The sequence below is a fragment of the Dermacentor andersoni genome, chromosome 8 (assembly GCF_023375885.2).
Source record: "Dermacentor andersoni chromosome 8, qqDerAnde1_hic_scaffold, whole genome shotgun sequence".
NCBI lineage: Eukaryota > Metazoa > Arthropoda > Arachnida > Ixodida > Ixodidae > Dermacentor > Dermacentor andersoni.
This window is the reverse complement of record NC_092821.1, coordinates 93,646,780-93,662,239: the sequence shown is the minus strand read 5'-3', so window position 1 is coordinate 93,662,239 and position 15,460 is coordinate 93,646,780. Positions and strand designations below refer to the sequence as shown.

General features: G+C 51.6%; 1 protein-coding gene across 2 annotated transcripts in view; it reads right to left on the bottom strand.

Moving 5' to 3' along the window:
• wake (ankyrin repeat and fibronectin type III domain containing protein wide awake) overlaps window positions 1-15,460 on the bottom strand; it is a 284,968-nt gene that overhangs the window by 175,899 nt on the left and 93,609 nt on the right. Inside the window, exons 2-3 of one of the 2 annotated variants that reach the window (XM_050176938.3) lie at window positions 15,065-15,366; window positions 479-583 (exon numbers count right to left, since the gene is read on the bottom strand). In XM_050176938.3, coding sequence (XP_050032895.1) covers window positions 479-583; window positions 15,065-15,128 — 169 coding nt within the window. In that variant the 5' untranslated portion in view covers window positions 15,129-15,366. Of the gene's footprint in view, window positions 1-478; window positions 584-15,064; window positions 15,367-15,460 lie in introns of those variants that run through there. The other variant, XM_050176936.3, reaches the window with a different exon arrangement.

Sequence of the window (15,460 nt, the reverse complement as noted above, 5' to 3'; positions counted from 1 at the left end):
GGTAGTGTTAATATCGCTTAAAGAGGGCGTGACCACGTTTCTCCCGAGTGCTTTCTCCCTGCTATCCTTCAGTTGCCTCGATTACTGACGCCAGTTTAGAGTTGTAATTCAACTGTTGTAAATCATCCCCGTGACGTGGCATTTCAAGCTGGCGGACTGGGGCACGGATAAAGCGCGAAGACTGTGTGCAAGCAAGAAAAAAAAAAATGCGTCCTGAAGGAGGAAGCAAGGAGCATGTGACGTCAACATGACCTCGTATGTCGTGTAGTGAAGCCAATTAATTCTTCGTGTACCTGCAGATAACGATAAAACCAAATTTCTACAAGGAGTTGTAAAAATTACGCCAGTGCATAGGAGCCCGAGGGCTGAATGACAGGCCAACAAAACTGTTATTTGGAAGGCGGCACTATCTGCCTCGTCTATCGGCAGCTGAGTTGACACAGTCAACCTGCGCTCGGGCCCATCGTTTCCGACTTACTACTTGAGCTGTCCTGACCTCGTGTCCGCAGAGCACCGCCTGATGGACTGCGGCGAGTCAGCAGTCGAGACTGCGGCGGAGATGCCTCTGACTTGTCCGGTGAGCCTGCATGCAACGGTTCAATAGGTGTACTGTAGCCCTCGGCGTGTATTGACGTGCAAGATTTTTTCACGAAATCTCATGACTCTGCTGGACGCAGAGTGCATCCAACGCTACATCCTTGCCAAGTTCGTCTCCGTAGCCAACTTTACCTCAAGCCAAGTTGAGCTTCAGTTAACTCTAGCTATAGGCAAGTTCAGCTGTGGAGCCAACTATACCTCCTGTCAAGTTAGCCCTCTAGGCAACTCTAGTTCTGACCAAGTTGCACTCCGTACTAGCTCCACCTCTATCCTTTTCTCAAACTTTGACTTCAGGCTGCAGTTTCCGTTTCTCGGCTCCTTTCGACAATTTCTTCTCCATCTCCCCGTGAATGTTGTGTCGTGTCGACTCTTTCGTCGTCATCTTCGTCCTCACGTTCTTTCTTTTTCCTTCTCCATCTATCCTGCTCTATACGCAGAGAAGCACGCCAGTCTCAGCGCAACTCCGGTAGGATGCTCAGCCTTTCTCTCTGTATTTAAAAGCTCGCTCTCTTATCAACATTACAACACCAGCATCCACTGGCGTAGGCTTTTTTTCAAGGCGTGCTTCCGCGTGTCGCAGCAATTAGCGACGACGTTTACATAGTGGCCTCATATAGCCTCTTCTAATGATGGTCGTCTATTACAGGCGTTCACAGTGCGATTGCGTGGATGCACTTTTCGATGAGACGAGCGATTTATCTAAAAACAGCTTATTTCTTTTTGCCATTATGCATACTTCTGTGATCATGCAGCGTTATTTCCTTTCTTATTCTAACTGCATTATAACTGACGTAAATGTACTATCGGTAGCAATGTAATTTTGTTATGCATTGTTTTAAGTGTTTTCTCTTCTTGTTTTTCAAGCAAAGCTTTTTTTGCCTCTTTCTTCGACTTTTGCTCTGCTGCTGCTGCTGCTGCTGTTGTCTTGCACACCACGTCGGGGGACGGTTCAGAGAGTGTATATACGTGAAAGGAGCGTGGCAGAGAGGAAAGTCGACGCGAGAATCTCGTTTCGACCTATACGTCACACCCTATATATATGCGCAAAATGCCCTCTGGAGTTCCCTGGGTGTCGCCAGATTAGCCTCTTGAGAACTGTAATTATCCCTGACCCCCTCAACACCATTGTAGAAACTGCAGCGCTTACCTTTCTACTAACGTGCAAGTCCAGAAGGGACTTAGATAGAACTCTAGAGAGGAGGAGGAGAGGAGGCAGAGAATGGGTAGAACCAACACCACCTAGACAAGAGAAGGCGTGAGCGCCCGGCGAGTGACGTCACGGAAAAAAGGCCGGCGGCGTGCTCGGGGATACGCGTTGAATGAAGGGATCGCGCCCTTATGGGCAACGTTAACCAGAGCGCAGTTATTGTTTTTTTAGGCATAGTTGAGCAGATTATTTTATTTCTGCAAAACAATTTGCGCATGACATTATTAAAAAGCCCGTCCATGAAAAATGAAATGATTCAACCTTAGGATTGAGAACGAATTTCGGTAAATGATGACAAGGAGCATGGCAAGTCACAGTGCTGCCCTCTTCTTCAGAGTAGCTTTTTTGCCTTGATTTATCGTCGGTGTCAAAGAGTTTGTCGTTCACGCGACCACAAAAGTTATTCAACAAAATGTTAGCACTGCACCATAACGCATATCTCATGACAACTTCACTGGTGTGCCCTTCTTCAGATTCGGGACACATGTATTTATTCCAGTCTAGATTAGGCTCTAAACGAATAATTGCGCTTTCGAGGGATTATTACATACAGTACCGCAGTCCACATATTTACAATACTTCAAATGAGTTTAGCAATGGAGATACAAAACATTCGTGCAACTATTTAGAAAAAAACAGCTGCCTCATTCCGCAGAATTCCAGCTTTTCTATTCTTTGCCTTAGCATTGGCACCCAACATTCTGTCATTGATCTTGCAGAAACATGAACGCATGATTTTTCGGTCCCGATTTGTAGTTGCTCCAGCAAGTGGGCCCGCACAACTTATTAGGCATATCCTGGCATGAACGTAATCCACTTTCCGCGGTGATGAAGGCTTGCCGGACACACAACCGCAATCGCAGCCCAAGCGCAGAGACTACATGCACGGTTCACGGCCAGAAAAAAAGTGCACTCGGAAGCATGTCGCAGCATACCAGGACTTTTCTAACCCCGAAGCTATCCAAGGAGCAGCAGGGTTTCCGGAACTAATCGAATTGTTATCGCCATCGTCGCCCATTCGGTCTTCCGCGTCTCATTTTCAACACAGGTGCGCCGCTCGTAGCTTAGTAGCACGCTGCACGGAACTTCTATGTGGGCCTCTTTTGTGTGACGTAGCTCAAGGGTAGAGGGTACAGCCAGAAGGCTTTAAGTTCTCAGAGGGTGTTGGTAGAACCAACGCGGTCGCGAAAGGAGTTCCCATACAGTGGGAGAGGGTGACGATGACGTGAGAAGGCAAGGACACAGCGGTTGCTTCTGCTATATCAGAAGAATAAACGGCATGCAAGTTTGTCCAGCAGGAAACTGACGCAGGGCGTGCAGGCACAACGCCGCATTAAAAGATAACAGGGTATAGGCGACACTATAGAAGCGGTCGCACATCAAATCAACGCTTCTGGGCCTGCCGTGGTAGCTTGACGGCCAAGGCATTGCTCGAGGTCGCAGGTTCATTCCCGACCATGGTAGCCGCCCAACATCACCACTAATTATCGTCAATCAAAGCAAACAGCATAGAAAGCGTCGCTTACGTCGATTCCCATAGTGCGTGGGATCCGCATATTTACTTTTTTTTGCACTCGCTGTATAGCTGTGTTGGTAGCTCAGTATAAGCCTACACGTTTTGTCCATTTGTGGCAGACATATACCTCTTTCTGACTATACGTAGAGTATGGCAGACTACGCTAGGCTTGAATAACAGACGCCGAGCAGAAGACTGGGAAGGAAGGAAGGACGGAAGGAAAAAGTGGAGAATGAAAGGCAGGGAGGTTAACCAGTTTAGCTTAACCGGTTTGCTACCCTGCACATGGGAGAGGGATGGGGGAGATGAAAGATGGGGAAGGGGGAGAGGGAGAGAGAGAGAAGACTGGGAGTTCATTTGCGGCAGATACAGCTGATTTGAATACGCACAGCGCGCAGCAGCCTACGCTAGACTTTTGTGATATTTTATTTTAGAACTGATTCATACTTCCGAGCTATTTATCTTTTTCTTTTGCATTTCGTTCTCTTCTTTCTTTTTACCTTTTTCGCTTTAGTCAGTGGGAAAATTTTTTGCGGATGTTTCTTGGATAGCTGGCCATTCAGTGTTCTATGTTCCCACGCTCACATCGTTTAGCAAAAAAAAAAAAAAAAAAAAAAACGACGCCTTCATTTCGTCGTAGCGCACGCAACTCACTGAGCCCATCTGACGTAATGAGTGATCTATTATGGCGAAGAGACAGCGCAGAGACTGCACAATGCTGTGTTGACACATCCGGTCTCGTTCGTACACGTCACCAGAACGCCACGGTGGCTAAAAAGCAGCGACTCACTAAATAGTAGATTATGCAAATATCGCGACTCGATTTAAAGCAGTCATATTTCAACAGAACGGAGTTTGCAAAGGAAGCTCGTTATCACGGTTTAGCTCGATTCATTTACTCATATAGGAAGATTCCTACAACACTTTATCAAGGTATAGCAGCAAAGTATCTTCTAGGCTATAAAGCCGTTTTGCTGCGCTACATACATAACAGGTTCGTTTTGATAAGAACACCTGTAAGGTCGTTGTGAATGTTCGGCTTAGTGAAGCTCATATGTGCATTATTTTTGTTGCTTAAGTGAGTGCTTCCCCGACTTCTCTGAGGACCACTCTGTTTTTGTGTGTGTGTTTCATGGCAATGTTGTGCTGTTGGCTCGCACCCTGGCCGCTTCCAGAGAGCGCCTGCTTTGGGAAGGCGGTGGCCGGACGCTGTTCGGCGAAAAAGGGAGCGGCAGGGGTTCTCGCGCACTGGTTCTGGCGAGGGCCATAAATCGCGCAGCGAGCCGCTGTAGCGGCATCTGGAGAAGGGAGTAATTGGGGAGTGTTTTGCGTCGGGCCGAGGCGCCGCGGGGGGCTCGAGCGGCGGCCCACCGCCGGTGCGAGTTACGCAGCCCGGGGACATGGTCCCGCGGCTGGCTGGGGGGTGATAATGGGCGCGGCTGAGCGGGCAGTGTGAGCTGAGGCCTGAGAGACGACGGACCGTTCTCGTCAGGTGCCCGATCGGAGCGACGGACTGCTCCGAGGCCTTGCTCAGCCGCATTCGTAAATGTGAAGCCGTTTTCCTTGTTTGCTTGTAACTCCTTGTACTCCTTGTAACCGTTACTATCTGCCTGTAAATAAATCAGTTCGAATGATTGACGTCAAGCATCGTTAGTGCCGAGATACCGAAGCAGAGAGCAGAGAATCGGCTCAAGAAGAGCCGAGAGCGAACAACAACCACAAAGAAGGAAGAACCCGGCGGAAGAGGAAGAGAAGAAAAACTTTACTGGCGCAGCCGACAGGATATCTGTTCTCGGTAAGCCTTCGGTGGACGGCAGTGGCAGATAGGCGGTAACCGATCGGAACTCACGAAGGTGACAGAACTGCGACGACGTCACAGAACTGCGACGACATCACAGAACTGCGACGACTTCATCACTGTGCCTGGGTCAGGCGAAGAAACGGAAAGCGAGGCTGCTGCTCACGTGAAGGCGAGTAGCGGAGATAAGCGTCAACGGGCCAACGGACCGAGCCCGGACAGTGCGTCGACGGACTGGCGCACGGGGAGCGCTCACTAATGGACTTGTGAGTGCGCATCGGACAGTGCAGCTCACTGATGGACTAGTGACCGCACTGCATCACCCTCTGATGGACTAGAGGAAACCCGTGAAGAGCGGCGTGGTGGTGACGACCGGGAAAAGCGACTCCATTCATCTGCCTCCAGGGACTGGAAACAAGGTGGGTGACTTCCCTGCATGGTTCACAGAGACCACTAGCTGTAATCGGGGACTAGTGGGTGCTGATCATGAGTAGTGACGGCGAAGCTACGGGGCCGAGTGCTGGGGTGGGGTCGGGCACAGGCGCAGACAGGCAAGAGCTAGAATTTCAACATGAGGCTCAGATAGCTTCAATGGAATTGGAGCGGTTGAGGCTTCAGTTGCAAATTGAGCAGCAGAGAACGCGGCAGCTTGAAATGCGGGAAAGTATAGATGACAGAGCGCCGATCAGACCTCCGGAATCCCGCGAGGAGACCCTAGGGCGTTTCTCCAAAATGCTGAGAAGCCTTCTAACTCCAATCCCATCGGATCCAGAGGTTCCGGTGTGGTTGGAGGGCATTGAGGGCGTCTTTCGGTCGTACGGAGTGCCCGAGAGCATCAAAAGTCACTTGGTACTGCCGCTGATCGCAGGGAGGATTCGGCACGTTTTTTCTAAGCTGTCGACTGACGAACTGAACAGCTACGCTAAAGTAAAGGAGACCATTTTATCCGAGCTGAGGCTGTCGCCGGGCGATTATCTCAGACAGTTCCGGTTTGCAACACCGATGCGAGACGAGACCTGGCAGCATTTTGCGTCTAGGCTCGAGAGCTATTATGCCTTCTATACGGCGGCGCGGGACGTAAAAACTTTCAAAGGTCTGTTTGCACTTCAAGTCGCTGACCAAATTAAACAAACATTGAGCCAGGAAGCGTGGAAGCACGTTAAGCGCGAAGAGGGTAACGGGTGGGCGACGCCACACGAAATTGCAAAGTTCGTTGAAGCTTATGAAGACATCGAGGGTAAGGGGTCTGCGCGGAGGCAGGTGACAACGTCGAAAACGACGGGAGAATACGGGCGCGCGGCGATCACAACGAATGACGCGAGGGCGGTTGCACCTTCTGTGCCGTCGGTGAACAAGGGAGCCGCTCCGCAGAAAACGCAGGCCGCGTGTTTTGTATGCAATGGACCGCACTTCGCGCGAAACTGCCCCAACAAAGCGGCGACCCATCGCAAAACCGTGAACCGGGTTGGCAAAGACCGGAAATCGGAAGCGGTGCCCGGTTGTCAGCAGGCGGTGTCACTCGAAAGCAGTGAGCTTGGGCCCGCCTGCGGGGGCACATCAACCAGAAATAAGAGAGAACGCGATATACCTGCTGTGGAGTATGTCAGATTAAGGTGTGGCGATGTATTAATTAAGGCACTGGTTGACACGGGTGCGGAGATTACGGTGCTCAGAGAAAGCGCCGTGCCTGAAAGCGCGAAACATGAGATGGGAAATGTGACGCTGGTGGCAGCCTTCGGCGCAAAAGTCGTGGCGAGGCTGGCGCGCGTTGAGCTAGGCCTGGATACGGGCGGGAGTGTCCACCTAGGTAGGGAAGTACCTGTAATCTGCGCGTTTACTGAGGAATTAGCGACAGACGACGCTGACTGCCTGCTTTCGGCGGAGGCATGGCACATGATTAAAGAAGCATGTGCCGGTACTCAAAGCGGGCGAGTGATCGAGGCAGCTTTGGACCTTACTTCCGATATTTGGGGAGAGGAGGAGAGCGTGGGCGACCCTGCTTCGAGCGCAGATGTAGACCAAGCTGCCAAAGTTGGCTTAGTGGTGCAGGGAGATGCGACTTTTGATTCGAGTAGGACAGAGCAAAATCAGGCCTTTCGGGAGGCGCAGAGAGCAGATCCGAGCCTGGTCGAGGCATGGAAACAAGGTAAAGCAGGCAGCCATGGGATGTTTGTTCGCGACGGGCTGCTTTTTCACAAGGACAAAATTGCCGCCAGGGTCTATCAGCAGTTAGTTCTGCCTGGTGAAAGAAGGAAGGAGGTTCTGCTCCTTGCGCATGAGTCACCATGGGGTGGGCACCTCGGAATAAGAAAAACAGCCAATAGGATAAAGATGTCTTTCTATTGGCCTGGCATTGACAGAGACATTAAACAACATTGTCAGACATGCCACGGTTGCCAGGTCCGGTCTGACCGTAAGGTCATGGACCGTGTTCCGATAACGCCACTCACGCGCCCAAGTTACCCGTTCCAGGTAGTTAACGTTGATGTAATCGGGCCATTGAACCCCCCATCGGCACGGGGACACAGATATGCTCTGTGTGTAACGGATTTGCATACCAGATGGCCGGAAGTGGTGTGTTTGACATCGCTTACGGCGCGAAGGACATGTGACGCGCTGCTAGAGATTTTCTCGCGGACAGGTGTCCCTGAGGCAATCTGCAGCGATCAAGGAACTAATTTTGCTGCACAGATGACGCAGATTTTCTGCGAGAGAATCGGGAGCTCACCGCGATTCTCCACCCCAGAGCATCCGGAAAGTAATGGCTCCGTAGAGAGGTGGAACCGCATATTTAAAAATATGCTGTTTCATGTGATCGAGAGAGACAGGAGGAACTGGGACAAATTTGTCCCCTTCTTGCTCTGGGCGTATAGGGAGGTGCCCCATGACACAACGGGCGTTTCCCCGTTTCAGATGTTGTTTGGTAGAAGCCCGACTGGGCCGCTGTCGATACTGAAGAATAGCTGGACAGGGGAGGTCGACATACCAGATAACCTGAGAGAGTCGGCAGCTCAATATCTAGAGAAGTTGCGTGAGCAGCTGCACCTAGCTGCCGAGCTCGCAGGACTGACGGCTAGCAGGCAGCAAGACGCGTACGCCTCCCAGTACAATCTCCGCGCCCGAGTAAAGACGTTCGATATCGGCGACGATGTCCTATTGTTTCGCATGGGCGAGCACGGGAAATTACAGTCGAGGTGGTGCGGGCCGTATAAGGTAGTCGCAAAACCGCGCCAAAATTCCTACGAGATAATCGTGGAAGGCGGAAAACGAAGAACCGTGCATGCTAACCATCTTCGCCCCTATCACGCAAGGATAGGGCACACGAGCGTTATCTTCCACGACGATGAGGACTTTGGGGACGTCGAGTGCAGCCCATCCGTAACGGAACAGTTGGAAAGTGAGTTACCGGCTACTGCGACAGAGCACTTGTCGTCAAGCCACGAATCACAGATACGCGCGTTGTTCCGGTCCTACGGCGACGTGTTTTCGGGGCAACCAGGAAGGGCACGGATAGGTGACCATCGAATTGTACTATACGAGGGGTACACGCCGAAAAAGGGTCACCCGTATCGCGTACCTGAGCTCCTTAGGAAGGAGATAGCTAAGGAGATCGACGAACTTCTCGCTCTGGGACTTATTTACCCGACCACGAGCGCGTTCGGTCACCCTGTGGTGTGTGTCACCAAGAAAGACGGCTCCCTTAGACTTTGTGTCGACTACAGAGCACTGAATGCTGGTACCGTGGATGACGCGTTTCCCATGGCTCGCCAGGAGGAGCTTATATATCGAGTAGGAGCGGCCAACTTCATCACTCTTATCGATCTTAGGCGGGGTTATTGGCAGATTCCCGTTGATGAGGAAAGTCAAGACAAGACAGCGTTTGTGACACATTTAGGCCAATTCGCGTGGCGTGTCATGCCATTCGGGTTAAAGAACGCTCCCGCCACTTTCCAACGGGCAATGAATGATCTTCTCGCAGGACATCAGGAATATGCCTGCGCGTATCTGGATGACATAGCAGTGTTTTCCAGAACGTGGACCGACCATTTAGAACACCTCGAGCATGTGCTAATCGCAATGCGCGAGGCAAGCTTGACAGCCAATCTGCAGAAATGCCAGGTCGCGGCGCGTCAGATAAGATACCTGGGACATGTCGTAGGCTCAGGGCAACATGGTCCAGACCCGGAAAAAGTTAGGGCCATTAAGGAGCTACAGAGACCACGAACAAAGCGCGAACTCAGGAGCGTTTTGGGTCTCTGCGGATATTACAGAAACTACGTAAGAGATTACGCAGAAATTGCTAAACCCCTAACTGAATTGACAGGGAGAAAGGTGCCGAAGCAAATTCCCTGGGGCGTGGAGGCAGACCGGGCATTTGGCGAGTTGAGGGAAGCCCTGTGTAGGGCGGCGATGTTGTCGACTCCGGATTCCTCTAAGCCATATTGGCTGTTCACAGATGCGTCCGCAAACGCAGCAGCCGCTTGCTTGGCTCAGATGACCGAATCGGGCGAAGAGCGACCCATATCATTTGCAAGCCATCGCTTTAACGACACTCAGATGAGATGGGCCACAATAGAAAGGGAGGCGTTTGCCGTAATCTGGGCCCTTCGTAAATTCGACACGTGGGTCTACGGCGCCCGAATAAATATCGTGTCTGATCACAACCCCCTAACCTACTTAACTACGACGCACCCTGCGGGCGCGAAGCTTGTCCGCTGGGCGCTGGCACTACAACGGTACAACGTCACCGTCAGCCACAGAAAGGGCACGGAGCACGCGAATGCCGATGCGTTATCACGTCTCACGAGAGCCGATTGGGTGTCTGGGGAAGGGTGTGTGGGGGACAAAATACGATAGCTATCCCCGTGGTCTCTGGGGGCTGAGCCCGGGAGTCACCCGGAGAGACTATATGTGCTTTGACATGGAATGTACATACTTGGCAGTGCTTGATATTATGTCATTGCGGTGTGTTCCAGTGTTAGAGCAACGGCGCGTATATATGCCATATTCAATGCCGTGTTTTGTGTGTCATGCTGAACCTTTTTCGTGCGCCCAAGAGTGTTTTCACGTAACCAATTCCTCACTTCTAGGTTAATTTTTCCCTTATATGGTATTGTATCCACTTGTGTGTATGTATCATTCACGGCGACACCTTGAGTTAATCGTGCATTACAACCAGTAGGATTGTAATAACGATCTTGGGTGCGGGGTGTAAGGTCGTTGTGAATGTTCGGCTTAGTGAAGCTCATATGTGCATTATTTTTGTTGCTTAAGTGAGTGCTTCCCCGACTTCTCTGAGGACCACTCTGTTTTTGTGTGTGTGTTTCATGGCAATGTTGTGCTGTTGGCTCGCACCCTGGCCGCTTCCAGAGAGCGCCTGCTTTGGGAAGGCGGTGGCCGGACGCTGTTCGGCGAAAAAGGGAGCGGCAGGGGTTCTCGCGCACTGGTTCTGGCGAGGGCCATAAATCGCGCAGCGAGCCGCTGTAGCGGCATCTGGAGAAGGGAGTAATTGGGGAGTGTTTTGCGTCGGGCCGAGGCGCCGCGGGGGGCTCGAGCGGCGGCCCACCGCCGGTGCGAGTTACGCAGCCCGGGGACATGGTCCCGCGGCTGGCTGGGGGGTGATAATGGGCGCGGCTGAGCGGGCAGTGTGAGCTGAGGCCTGAGAGACGACGGACCGTTCTCGTCAGGTGCCCGATCGGAGCGACGGACTGCTCCGAGGCCTTGCTCAGCCGCATTCGTAAATGTGAAGCCGTTTTCCTTGTTTGCTTGTAACTCCTTGTACTCCTTGTAACCGTTACTATCTGCCTGTAAATAAATCAGTTCGAATGATTGACGTCAAGCATCGTTAGTGCCGAGATACCGAAGCAGAGAGCAGAGAATCGGCTCAAGAAGAGCCGAGAGCGAACAACAACCACAAAGAAGGAAGAACCCGGCGGAAGAGGAAGAGAAGAAAAACTTTACTACACCCAACGAAATGGACCACTGAGCGCAGGCAAAATCGCAGTTCCTGGCAGTCTCTTATCGACGAAGCACACGACAGATTAAAAGAAGAAGCCCAAATGTAGTTCGGCAAGTGTGACTCGATGGCAGATTAACGGAGGGCCGGGTGCTCGAGGGAGCTATCTCTCGTTCTTTACTTAAAACGAAATGATTACCCTCGACGGCGGCGATGTAGAGAAGACGGAGAAAAGCCGCAATCCGGGCGGGGCTTCGACGCATTGACACGTGAAAATGAGTTAACCTCTCTCATAACGTCTCTTCCTCGACAACTGCTACGTTGGTTTTCGCCTCTGCGCCTTCGGCCACCGCCGCTCAATATTCCGACAGTATTCTCCCAGTTCTAAATTCCCGCCGACAAAGAAGAAAGGCGCTCGAGAACTCTTGGTATTCCGATCACGAAATGTTTCTAAAGACAATTTAAGTCTGTGTCGACTCAATATCGAACAAGAACTAGGCGAAAGCGAAATAATAAAACAATATTAAATGAACTAAAATAAAAGAAAGAGAAAGCGCCTCCAATTCTGGAGAGAATTAAGGAGCACTTACACACGAGAGGCACCGCTGCAGTTTTCTTTTGAAACGACAACGTTCGAGATCACTTACAGATTGCGCGCTCGCGTCCCTACAAGGTAAACAACGCCGGCGCCTTCATGCACCTTTATCAACGCTACAAAGGAACTCGATCAACATTCTTTGGTGGGACTCGGCACGATAAAGCGTGTTTCGAAAACTCCTCAGTCAGTGTTGCCCGTACACAGTAGCCCGTTGATATTGTGTTCGGATTTCGAAAGTATGGGCGGTCTGTTGTAATCGACCCTCTTGTTCGAGGCCGACGCACGGGAAGCACCGAACTCGAAAGAGTTTTCACGCTTGCATGGTCGCGGGGCAGGCCCGGACAGGAGTCGCACTGCACCCTCGGGCATCGGCCACTTGTTCGAAATCACGAGCTTCTATTTTCCGACAGTGCTGAAGCACCAACGCACGGGTGGTCATTGTTTAGAACATCGCTGGCATTTCCACCGTTGTTACACGTTGCGCCGCCTGCAGGGTGCAGATCGTCTTTCGCTACACTCTAGTTTTCCGCGCAAGTTTATTGGGCGGGTGGAGATGACTGCCGTCCACATCCTGGCAGCCTTTCTTCGCCTTCCTACGTTTCACTGCTTCACGACGAAGTGGAGCTCGCGAACAAAGCGGCGATGAACACATGCGAAAAAACAGCGTCGGACCTCGGTTAGAGGAAACACAATGTGTAGTGACTCGTTATTCACGCACGACAGGAAGTATACCTGAGGACACAATCGCCGAATTCAACGCTAGCATAATTGAACAGCTGGTGTGTGCAAGGGTTCCTATTACAACGCTGCGTATTCACATGTAGGCTGCGGGCATTCCTGCGATTCATGTTTGAAATTTGGTTGAAGCGCACATAAGTTGGGGGACACAAATAGGGGGGTAGACAGGACGGCGCTTTCCTATTGCTCCCCATTCTACATCCCTATTTGTGTCGCCGTCTTATGCCCGCTTCAATCAAATTTCAAACATGAACGTCAACCAACTAGCCCAACTCGCCATTTTATTGCATTCCTGCGCGTTTCGCGTATCGTGGTCAATGGGTCGTGGGCAGGAACATGCTACGTCGCAGAGTCTAGCTCTGAGTTCACGTGACACTTTGCATTGCACGAGTGTACACGCTCTTCGAAAATAAATATTCGCGGTAGGACGGATTCTGAACATTGTTGACTTTGTAAGGCTAAAACTAATTTGGCACGCAGACTGCGCAGCGACATCTACGTGGCTCAGCCAAAACAACTTGTCGGTACGCAAAGGCAAGAAGTTCGTCGACGCGATCGCGGCGCCGACGGGCCGAGTCGGAATTCGAACCGGCTCGACAGCGTTCATACTGTAACGAGTGATTCCTCGCACTTAGTGCCCTGCTGACCGCTATAACCAACTTATCGCTGATATAAAATTACCGCAAATAACTGCTGTATCGGTAACTTCACGAACGTTATGGCTCTGTGGTTTACGTTGAGAGCGAGACAGCATCTTGAAACAGACTCCATGCAAGTCGCCCCCTGACTGCTGCGAAATTCATTATTCTGGATGCAGAAATCACGGGCGCACTCTATCTAGCCCTGCCATGCAAATAGACGTCTGCAGTCTGCTCGCGCCATTTTCATTGCCAATTAAGCGTTACTTAACATAGGTCTTAACTAAGGTAATTAAGCGCTGCTTAATTTCACTAACGTTTTATTCGTAATTCGCATACTTCGGGAAGTGTTCCCGCTTCCTCACTGCAACTACGCCACGACATTGCATGAACACGTTCACGTCGAGCCGAGACATTAGTGGCAGCTTGCGTCGAGGCGAAAAAATGGCCAGGCTTAGCTTGGTTAAGCCAAGAATGCGTGGCATATTGCGCGCGAGTTGGGGCCCAGCTTTTCCTCCGGCTGTCGTGACGTCACGTCACATGGTTGCGCTAAAGGTCAATGGTGGCTGCCCGGCCGCGCCCAAGGGCTGAACTGAGTGATTGCAATATGCAACGCATAAAACTCTAGTGTAGGGGTATGAGCCACTATGATGGCTCATACCCCCAATGGTGGATGCCCGGCCGCGCCCAAGGGCTGAACTGAGTGATTGCAATATGCAACACATAAAAAGGCACACCGCGCAGAAATGCTCGTTGCCGCCCAGCTGTTTCAGCGCCGCGGCGTTTAATACGTGCCTCGCGAAACGCCTTGGAGAGGGCCATCCAATCTCATCTGGCGAGAGCCGACCCGGCTCAGCTCGACGCTCGTAGATGTCGGCCGCAGCGATTGTACGCGAACCCTTGCTCAATCCGACAGGCCGACGTGCCAAGCTTTCGTCGCGTGTTCGTGGAAAGGCACTAGAGCTTTTGTTTCCGCTTCCAAGACCCGCCGTCTGGGACGTGCCGGTTGCAAAGTATACTGGCCGGAGCAACGGCTGCTACACGTGCGAAGGAACGATGGTATACCAGCGGAATTTCTATGAAGAGCGACAAATGCGCAGGACCAATGCTTGAGTGCAACAACTCCGATGCATGAAGCAATCTGTTTTTTTGGGGGGAGACCGCACGCATCACCATGACGGAGCATTAACATGGAACAGGTGCGTCAATAGCAGAGCATCCATAACTGTGTTTATTAGGCAGGGATTCTGAAAAATGCGTGGTTTTCGGTAAGGCTGATTGGTTTTAGGAACACTAGCCATATCCAGGAGTGCGTCGAAGCATCGTCTGAGGATGTGACGAACTTTGTTTTGGTTTAAAACATAATCTCCCTATGACTAAAATAACAGTAAAGTTGAATTTAAATCTTCCTAATTTAATCTTTAGCCATACGTGTCTCGATCGATGGTATCAATGCTAGGCACGATGGTGGGCCTGTGATCTCGGTCGTAACATCTGGGGTTATCACTTGGAGGACACTGACTAGTTCAGTGGAAATGATTGCGACGAAAGCGATCGTACCACAATCCGTCAGAGTTGTTTTCAGGTGATAAATATCTCGAACGTAACGACAATGTGCACGACTGTTACTCCTATGCGCCGAATCGGACTCAACATTACGAAAAACTCGAGACATAACCCTGAAAGTGACAAGGATCGTAATTACAGCTCTTTTTTTCGCCCTGTCCCTAGGTGGAAAGCAGCTATCTCTCGCGCAGGCATAGTGCGGAGTTGGCTAATCTAAGACACAGGTAAGTAGAGATTGCTGGGAGAGGCCTTTCGCGTCATGCATAGATATGACAATGACGGTGTTGATCATGGCGGCAATGACACTTTCGATCTAACTCCTTCTTTAATTTTTTTTCTTTTTTTGTAGGCAACGTGCGAGCTAGTTTATGCGCCTACCATTTACTACCACGCTCACGCACACGTGCATTTCAAAGGACGAGCTCGTACGCATGCGCCAGGTATACCAACCTCTCCTGGAGTCGCCCTGCGCCTGCTTCTTCTTGGCGTGGCGCTGTCGGTGCTGCTGCGTCATGGCGCCCGCTGCAGCTGCCGCGACGACGGGCGGCTGCGTGCCGGCGTCCAGCTGCGCCTGGATGATGCACAGGCTGGGCGTCACGATGGCCGGCAGGGTGCGCGCCCGCAGCAGCGGGGCCGGCTTGCGCCGCGAACCGGACGCCGACGCCGAGGAGCCGCCCAGCAGCAAGCCCTGGGCCAGGCACGAGCCGCCGGCTGCCGACGACGAGGTCGACGAGACGCGCTCCGACACCTGGCTGCAACGGGAGTGAGAAGACGGGGGTCTCGGGTCAGGGCCACGGTCACAGCGGGACTATGCGCGCACAACGTGTCACGTGACATTTTTGACAC